Source organism: Olea europaea, chromosome 16, assembly GCF_002742605.1.
Source record: "Olea europaea var. sylvestris chromosome 16, O_europaea_v1, whole genome shotgun sequence".
Lineage (NCBI taxonomy): Eukaryota > Viridiplantae > Streptophyta > Magnoliopsida > Lamiales > Oleaceae > Olea > Olea europaea.
Window position 1 is genome coordinate 20,769,922 of NC_036252.1, and position 9,961 is coordinate 20,779,882.

At 37.0% G+C, this 9,961-nt stretch overlaps 1 protein-coding gene across 1 annotated transcript in view; it reads left to right on the forward strand.

Annotated features, from left to right (window-relative positions):
* The first annotated feature begins 701 nt into the window (after positions 1–701).
* The window catches only part of LOC111412465, a 15,657-nt gene continuing 6,397 nt past the window's right edge, over positions 702–9,961 (forward strand). Inside the window, exons 1-12 of the mRNA XM_023043398.1 lie at positions 702–1,060; positions 1,147–1,439; positions 1,524–1,641; positions 1,990–2,072; positions 2,420–2,637; positions 2,738–2,870; positions 3,821–3,903; positions 4,197–4,400; positions 5,701–6,057; positions 6,354–6,525; positions 9,382–9,573; positions 9,715–9,924. Coding sequence (XP_022899166.1) covers positions 940–1,060; positions 1,147–1,439; positions 1,524–1,641; positions 1,990–2,072; positions 2,420–2,637; positions 2,738–2,870; positions 3,821–3,903; positions 4,197–4,400; positions 5,701–6,057; positions 6,354–6,525; positions 9,382–9,573; positions 9,715–9,924 — 2,184 coding nt within the window. The 5' untranslated portion in view covers positions 702–939. The remainder of the gene's footprint in view (positions 1,061–1,146; positions 1,440–1,523; positions 1,642–1,989; positions 2,073–2,419; positions 2,638–2,737; positions 2,871–3,820; positions 3,904–4,196; positions 4,401–5,700; positions 6,058–6,353; positions 6,526–9,381; positions 9,574–9,714; positions 9,925–9,961) is intronic.

Genomic DNA, 9,961 nt, shown 5'->3' on the forward strand with positions numbered 1-9,961 from the left:
TGAAAATGAGTGTTGTAGCGATAAAAGAGTGTTGGCACTTTATTGGAGTTGGGATGATTTGCCTGAATGATAAAGGGGACGTTACTGCTGCTGGTTCCAAATCGATGACAAGAAGATTCTCTACTATTGGCGAATGCTCGTCCATTCTTGAAGAGGTAAAGCTTGCGCCTGAGATCGGAATTGACCTCTCTCGGTGGAGCTCGATTACCATAATGCTGCAACTGCTGTGCAATCATTTTGTACCTCATCTACAGCATAAAGGAGTTGATAGCATCTTTTACCGAATTGTCAAGTGCATATGCTCTATGGATGCCAATGGTTCAGCTCATACATTGGCAGAATTAACTTATAAAATCTTCCCCTTGATAGTGTAAACATTTTGAGAACTGATTTGGATGAATGGAAGTTGGTGGTTTTGTTTAAAAAAAATAAAAATAAAAATAAAAATAAAGAAGATTTAGTGTACCATTTGAATTTTTGGATTATGTCCAAGATAATGTTATAGAACAATTTATCCTTTCTAGTCGGATAACATGATCTAACTAGATGTTTGTAAAGAAATAGAAGTTGATTAGCTGACTTCAGTTACTGATCCCAAGATCAGCACAAACTATGAGGGGCCCGAAGTACGGCTAGAAGGGCAGTACAAATCAAATTCAGATATATTTAAAATTCAGCTCTAGAAGAAGTCGGAGGTTCTCGTATGCGAATGGCAATTATGATAAATGTTCCCATTTGGCAAAGCATCAGACTGAATGTCGGAAAGTCGCGTGTTCGATCCACGCTTACCGCACGCACTTTTGTTTTGCGCCTTGTTACTCCTTTTTGGTAAGCGCTCGATGATTTTAGCGAACGCCGCCTCCTCCGATAGTTACCTTTCGCTTTTAAGGGAATTCCCGCAGCGGTGAAACCCTACTCTATTTTCCCGCTGCAGTGGCCATGAGCGAGGCTGAGCAAGCAGAGTGGCAACTCCGTCGTGGCCCTTACCTTGGAGAAATCTCTGCCCTCTGTTTCCTCCACCTTCCCCCTCATCTCTCCTCTCTTCCTTTCCTCCTAGCTGGTTAATCCTCTCTCCCCCGCCCCCCGCCCCCCGGCCTCTTATTTTTTTGTTACTCTTGAAAATAACAATTACATTTCCCTTCACAGGAACCGGCTCACAGATTCTGGTGTACGATTTATCGAGTGGAAAGATGATAAACTCTTTTCAAGTCTTTGATGGAATTCGAGTTCACGGGATCACTTTGGACAATTCTCTCAGACAACTGACAGGCTCTGCTTTTACATTACGAATTGCCATTTTCGGAGAAAGGAGAGTGAAGCTTTTTAATTTGCAAATTGAACAAGACAACCAACAGTTTCCATGTTTTCATTTAGCACTAAGTCTTATTCATGCACTGCCAAAAGTAGGTCACTGGGTGCTGGATGTTTGCTTCTTGAAGGTCTAAACTCTTTTAAATTTCCTTCTGCTATTTTTTGAGCTTTTCAAAGTAGATTGAAATGGTAGTCTTATTTGTTGATCGTAGGAGGACGGTGCAACTACTAGCAAATGGAGCCGTTATCTTGCAATTGGATGCAGCGACAACTCTGTGTGCTTCTGGGATATTTTTAGATGTAATATGTTCTCTGATGTAAAATCCTCAGGTTAGTTTTTTCAATTGACGTTCCTTTTCCTTGGTGATAAAATTTCAATAGATAGTGTTAATATAGCTGTTTAAAAATATGAACATTTGAAACAACATATTTACTAGCTGATTATGGACAAGAAGGCAAATTATCCAAGGCGAATGTAATGAAGAAACACATTTTCAATCTCTTAAGAAAGTCTTAGTAGTTACATAAGTTCATATCCCTTGGCAACCAAAGTGCAATAGTTGACAACCTGCAAGAACACGTGTTTGATTAATTTTAGTATAATGAGGTGATTAGCTTCTTCGAGTACATGTGCTAGATGTTATCTCATTTACATTTCTTTTCAAATGCAATTTTCAGAGAGGTGCCTATTGTATTCCTTGCGGATGTGGGGGGATAAAGTTGAATCACTCCTTATCGCATCTGGTACAATCTTTAATGAGGTAACTTAGGGGGTGTTTGATTCTTATTTTTTCTAAAATACATTTTTCTCTCGGGTCTTTTCAACCATGTATTCATTCGTTAAAATAATATTACACGCAAATAAAAAACTTTTCCTTCTTTTTTAACCACACATTCTCCATCAATCTACTATTTCAAAATACATTCTTCAAAAAGAATGTGGCTCAAACACACTAAACTACCTTTTTATCATTTTATTTTCCTAGTATATCTTCTCTGCCTATCCATTGGAATGGTAGGATATAATATCATTATCATCTTCGCCTCAAGTTTAAGTTTTTCCTTTTTACCATCAATCTTTCTTTTTGGTCCTATCTGGTTTTGGTAGATTATTGTGTGGAAAGTGGTTTCTTGGAATCATGCTACAGTCCTTGAAAATCCTGTGGAAAACAAGGTGCAATCGATTATTGATGTGGATTTCCAGCTTCCTGGTCCGAAGTATGCAGATGTTCTTATAAGTAGGCTTGTAGGACACGAGGGTTCAATCTTTCGCATTGCATGGTTTCCTAATGGATTGAAACTGGTATCCGTTTCTGATGACCGTAGGTAATTAATGTCGGCAATCCATATCAGCCAACTTTTTGAGTAACCAGATAACTCATTATAACATGCTTCTATGCAATTATTGGTCTCTTAATTAGTGCAGTGCTCGCATTTGGGAAATTCATTCTGAAAAAGCAAGTTCCTACAACCTAACAGACGACAGTGTCAATCACTTGACTGGCCCTGTACTGTTTGGGCACAATGCCAGAATTTGGGACTGCTGTATATATGACTCGGTAAGGTCACATGTAAAATGGTATTTGTAGCATGTTGAAAATAAAAATTAAATTGGACAATGAGTATGTGATTAGGATATAACTCTTTTTCTCTGGTTAGTTTACCTTCTGCTTCTTGTCCTTACTTTTAATTCTTTTTCTTGTGAGCTAACCTGTCACATATATGCTATTGTAGCCTGAAGTAATGGCTAAATTATTTTCTCAAAGGTTAAGCTAATTACTGACCAGACTTTAATCTTTAGCGCATCTCCGCCAGTTGGAATCGAGTTAATGTTTCTTGGTCTTGCTTTATTCTTCCTCATTTGCCAATATATTGCAACGAATGCTTTCAAATTTAACGTACAAAATGATTTATCATGCTCTAGAATGACGTTGTATGCATCTCTCTCTGTCTTTTTAATACCAGTTTGCAGTAGGTAACATTTTAAGTTTAAAACCAGCAGAAACATATATAGTGATTGGGGGTGCCATGGCTGGCCAAACCAAATTATTGGCTTCAAAAGCTTGATTGCAACCATACATGAAATTTTAGCATCGATCAATTTATTCTTTTAATGATTCTTGAAGTAAGTTAAGTGAATAAAAGCCAAGGTATGGTTGGTAGCTTTATTTATATGCTATGATAGAATGTTTGAGTTTAAGAATGCATCTGAGTTTGGAACTTATTAAATTTCAGAGAGCCAGTTCCCTGGGAACAATCCTACATGAGATTGCCTTGTGTTCTAGTTTTTGGATATATGAATTGGTCCTTCTTCCCTTCAGGTTGCACTTTTTTGTTTCCAGTCACTTGCAAATGCTATAATGTGATTCAGCTATAATGCAAGGCGCACATATCCTTTATTACTTAATTTTATGATATAGTAGCTACCATTTGAAAGTGAAACACAAGGAATAGATTTTTAGTTTCACAAATTTTTATTTTATTTTTGGGCTTATTGGCCTTTACTCAGTTAATCATCACTGCTGGCGAGGATTGCACATGTCGAGTTTGGGATCTTGATGGAAGAGAACTTGATATGATCAGGGAGCATATGTAAGTTGTAAAAACTTCATAGTTGTGTTGAAGAATTCAAGATTTAGTTCTTGTTTGTCCATTGAAGTACAGATTTTCTGCTGGAAAAGCATTCACTTCGCAATTTATTTTCAGTTTATTCAATTTGTATCTCACTTACAGTGTTTATGTTGTGGCTTTCGAGTTTTCTCTACAACTCTGCCTTTTATGTTTATGATTTGGTGAAAAAGGTCTGTTTGTGCTTGCATCTTGCACTTGTTTGGCCAGTATTTGATATCGTACTGTAATTTGGTATTATTATTTTACTTCTACAGCGGGAGGGGAGTATGGAGATGTTTGTATGATCCGCACTCTTCACTTCTTGTTACTGCTGGGTTTGATTCTTCAATAAAAGTTCACCTTCATAAATCTTCTAAGGGTTTAGAACTGAGCAAGGGGGAAGAGGATTTCGTTGACAGAAAAGAAACCTTTACTCTGCTTATACCCAATTCTTCAGAGCATGTTGACCTCATGGACAGGTAATTTTTCAACCGTCGCATTGTCAATATACTTCACAATTTTTATGGATTTCACGTCTCATTAATTTTATTATTTAAAGTACCCGGAAAAGAAAGTCAATATGTGAGGATCCGATGGAACCATACCGGTTTGACTATTACTGTTAACTTCTGTGTTAAAAATGCTGAATAAATCTGCAAGATAGTAAATGCACTACTTAGGTCTGCCTATCCATATTTGTGCAAGATCTTACTTTGGAAATCGTAACTCAAACTGGATTGCAATCTCTAGGCAGTAATTTTATGAAATTTCTTAGTAGTTTAGGAACACCAGTAGGATCAGTCCCTCTAATTCTAATAGTATGGCATCTCAGTAATGACAACTATAGCTGATGTAATGGTTATTTCAGCAAAATCTCACGTGCCAATTTGATGTTTGGTGCATTGCAATTTCTCATGCAGCTGAAAAGACTTTGATCCATTTTGCCACATGGAAGTGCAGCTGTAAATGTTTTTTACTACTTATGGGTAAGGGAATTAATCAAGGCCACTCATTGTTAGTAATTTTGTGCCTTTAGTAGGCCTAGTATTTACGGAAAATTACAATGGCTTCTTTATCTGTTCATGTTCATTCACTCCATAGTTTTATAGATCTTTTAAAGAACTAATTAATCGAACGAGAATAAAGATAGAGTCCCATTCTATGCCCCTGTTTGGCCCCCTTTCTTTCAAATGTTAATACTTGAAATAGTGTATTTTTGGAGAATGTGTGGTTGAAAAAGAAGGAAAGGCTTTCGGTTTATGTGTAATAATATTTTATGGGAGATTGTGTGGTTGAAAATAAGAGCGGGAAGAAAAAATTGGAAGAAAAAATTGAAAGAAAAAGGGGGCCAAACGGGGTCTATGTGTCAATACCGGAAACAATGAAAATAAATAAATATATCATCAGCTTAGGGCTTTTACCTTGTGATTTTGAGTATGAGGGCTGCTGTTTTGGTGTGTACTTTGCCAAGGTTTAAATTCTTTGTGCAATTTATCCTTCCACAACTCTTACTCAGCAAGGACCTGAAATAGTCTTGGACCTTTATATTTGACATTGGACGAAACAGATTTTCCTGGGGGGATATAATAATACATACAACTAGAAAACTCTCCCATTTGAGTCAATTTCCCTGTTTACTTGATCTGTATAAGGATCTTCAACCAGTCATATAATTTATACATGATGCGTAGCTCTGATAACTTTCTGCAAGTTAACTTGTTCCACTTCTATTATACAGTATTTTTTCCAGCCCTGCTAACCTTTTTTGCCTTCTTGCAGCAAAAGTGAATATGTCCGCTGTTTACACTTCTCACGTGAAGATTCTCTCTATGTTGCCACTAACAAAGGTTACCTGTACCATCTTGGCCTATTTGATAATGGTGCCTTCAAATGGACTGAACTTATCCGCATCAGTGAGGAGGCGCCAATCATTTGTATGGACTTGTTATCAAACTGTTCAAACTTTTCTGATGAAGTTGAAGATTGGGTTGCTGTTGGAGATGGTAAGGGAAGTATGGCAATCCTCCAAATTGTTTGTGGTGCTCGGAACCCAAAAGTTGAATTTGTTTACACCTGGTCTGCTGAAAAGGGAAGACATCTATTGGGCACTTATTGGTGCAAGTCACTAGGAAATAGGTAATAGAGTTCCATTGCAACCAGAATATGAGATGGCAATCATCTTTTCTTTTTGGCTCTAAAAGTAATCTTATATATATATTTTTTCTTTTTATCAAATTGATGATCGGATCACAAGTACAACTACAATTATAGCAGCTTAGCATCAGATACTATAAATTAAGTCCAAACTCTCAAAGCAATTGTTTTATACATACATACAGATGCTTGGTCAGAAAAGAGATAGAAACAAGCATGTGTATATATGCTCGATATATTGAAAGTAGTGAAACATCCCAAGTAATTTTTATACGCAGGTTCATCTTCACTGTTAGTCCTGGAGGTAGCTTGAAGTTATGGAGATTAGGGCACACTTTGCAATTTAGTGCTGTCAGTGGATCAAGGAGTTGTGACGTGTGCCTAATTGCAGAATTCATCTCATGCTTTGGAATGCGGATACTGTGTGTGGATGCATCTTTTGATGAAGAGGTCATGTTTCCTTAACATAATATTGATAGAACCCCATATTAGTAGCTGTCGGTGGAATATAAGGAAAGAATATAAAGTATCAATATTTATATTTTATAGGTTACAATTAATGAACATTGTAATTGATAGTTACTATATTTAGTTTTAATTTGGTTCTATGTAATGAGAGAACTTCTCATATTGAGAGACATCGAGTCTTGAGTATTATTCAATATATTTGATATCGTATTAGAGAGGGTTTAATTTCTGCGAGCGGCCCCGTACCGATCGTCCGGTTAAAATTTCTTGTTTCAGTTAAATTTTCAAACTTGATTATTCAATCTGCTTCTACTGGTTCAAATGAGATAAGATGATAAGAGGCAGTGATTACTTGTGATGCCACATCGATCATTAGTGGATGAAAAGGGTGGTGGGGGTTAACGGGCCACCGTGAATTAAACATTTGGCGGTTATAACTGTTGTGGTGGTGGGACCTGGCAGAGGTCAAAATGGCGGAAAGATGAGTCCTCATCAGCGGCAAGAGTAGCAAATGAGTCATCGCAAGAGAAATCAAAAGCAGAATCGGACCCGTGGTGGCACTTTAATTAGTCAACCCGCCACCACCACAATGCTCCATTAGCCATCGCCAAATTCGCCATGGTTTAAATAGGGTGGTTTCAGAATCTCCCTGAGTTTTTGTTTTTTGAATAGCAAACCCTTGTGCTTCAAAAATTACCTAACTCTTTTTCCTTTTCTTTTGAATAGCACCATAGAATCAGATGCGTGGTGGCCTTGCTTTTACCTAGTTCATGAGTGAACACGTCTAGTCGGTTATGTGGCCTAGCTTCTCGGAGCGGGAGAAAGGGGCAAACGGCACATTGGAATGGATTTTATTTTGCTAACAATATGTGGTAGTCAATGGCACGGGTTGGCTAGGGTCTGGAGAAGAGAGTTGTGATCTGACTGGGTGTCATATAGATGTGAAGAACCAATGCGAACAATTTGATTGGTTGGCCGACAAGAAGAAAACGTCGATGGTTGGGGTAGGTGGAAAGCAATAATGATGTATGGGCTAGATGTATGGGTTATAGGTTGGGTGTGGTTTCTGTTTAATGGGCTATCAATATATGGGCTTGGTATTTGGTTTGATTACTTGGGCTTAGGTTTTATTTTATGGGATTAGTTTTGATTGTGTTTGGGTTGTGAGAATTTAGTTGGGTTGTTATTTTGTGTTGGAGATTTATTTCTTGGGCTGCTTTGCTAGTTTGGGCTTTGTTATTATTTGGTGAATAGGTTATGGATTAGTTGAAAGCGGACTTGGCTTTTGGACATGAGGGCATAACTTGTAAATGGGTTGTGAGCTATTAGGCTATAAATTGTGCATCATATTGATGGGTCATAGGGATGAGAGAGACATGAGAGTGCAGACTATTGAGTTTTTGTTGCTCAAATGATGAGCTAGAGTTTTTTTTTGGGATCCTTAGAGGAGGATCGTCTTTGAATTTTTGGTATAGTCTGTTTGGTGGGATTTCTTCCAACTGCAGCATCTTTTGTCAATGATATATTGTTGAAATTTTGGTGTTAGAGCTTTTGTCATAATACAGATTATGTATGAGTTTGATTGAGTTCGATTGAGTTCTCCCGACAGATAGAGCTTACTGCGTGTGTAGGTACACTTCGTGAATTTCTTTTTGAAATTCTTCTTGGGGAGTGGGCTCTCTGGAGTGGCTTTTGAGTGTTCTTGAAGTGGTTTTGGAGTAGTCACTTCTTCTTAGTCTCTTGTCGTCACTATTTTTCGTCGATGTGGGCACAAGCTTTCAGTTCATAATTGCAAATTAATGTTTTTACCAACATCAATTTGAGGGGGAATGTCAATGGAATATAAGGAAGGAATATAAAGTATCAATATTTATATTTAGTAGGTTACAATTAATGAATATTGTAATTGGTGTTTATCATATTTAGTTTGATTTGGTTCTATAAAATGAGAGAACCTCTCATATTGAGAGGCATCGAGTCTTAAGTATTATTCAATATATTTGACAGTAGCTAGTTCAATTGTTATTTAAGTTGGGGGTATCGTGAGGGTTTGTTCAAATTTTATTTACATTGGGGATATTATGGGGATTTGGAAGAATTAGTAGTATAGGCAGGTGATATATAAATAGGGGAAGATAGTTTCATTTTGGGATATTCATAAAATGGAAATTATTGTGGTGAGAGAGTTGAACCTCTCAAAAGTTCAACATTTTCTTGTATCCATTTCAATTTCAATTTCAATTCAGTTATCCATTTAGCACAGAAAATATAAATACAATTTGCTACAATTTTTATTGTGTTCTTACATTATAGAAGTAAATCAGCAGGATCTTACCAGATATTTTCTACTGATTTCTTCTAAGACTAGTTTATTTCTTTCTTTAGAAAATGGTACAGTCAACCAAAAGATGGACTGCCAACACCCCAAGGATGCCACGATGGTGCAACTAGTATCTTGTTTTTAGTACCCTAAATAACTAGCAAAATGTTTGAACTATTTTTACAAGTTGTATTTATTTTTATTTTTTTCTCCCTGTTTGGTGACTTTGCTTCTTTTCAAATTCATTCTTTAACAGTAAAAGCCTGTAGAAAAATAATTGTTCATGTTGACATGAACCATGTTCTGAATTGAGTATATTAACTTTCACTTGGTGCTGGTTATTTCTGAGAATCAACCATTCGATGGATATGCATGTAAAAAATGATTAATACTTGCACTTATGCTTTCGATAATTTCTACTCTGAGAACTAATGTGCGTAGCCTTCCCCAGTTTAGGGAGAAAAAATAATTTCAAATTCATTTGGAAATAATGCTCAAGATTATTTATTTGCCTACAGGTACTAGCATGTGGGGACATACGCGGTAATCTGATACTTTTTTCTTTACCAAGAGTCCTACTGTTGGGCACTTCTGTTGCTGCAGAAGTCAAAGCATCTCCATTGAACTATTTCAAAGGAGCTCATGGAATATCAAGTGTATGCAGTGTATCAATTGTCAGTCTTTGTTCTGGTCAAGTTGAAATACACTCGGTATGGTCTGATTCTGATATTCTTAATACGAGCTCTATTTCTCTGTATAATTTTGCTGACGAAAAACTAACGGAGTGCTCTTACAAAACAGACCAATGTCACTGCTTAATTTAATTTTTCCCAATTCATTTTTACCTGCAGACTGGAGCAGATGGTTGCATATGCTATTTGCAGCATGATAGAGATCTGCTCAGTTTGGAATTTATAGGGATGAAACAAGTGAAAGAATTAAGTGTAGTCCGATCAATCTTCTCAACCACCAACTGTTCTGACAATTCAGCAGTTGGCAACTATGCAGTTGGTTTTGCATCTTCCAATTTCTTAATATGGAACATAACTGCAGAAAACAAGGTGCTCTCACCCCCCCCCCCCCCCCCCAAAAACACCC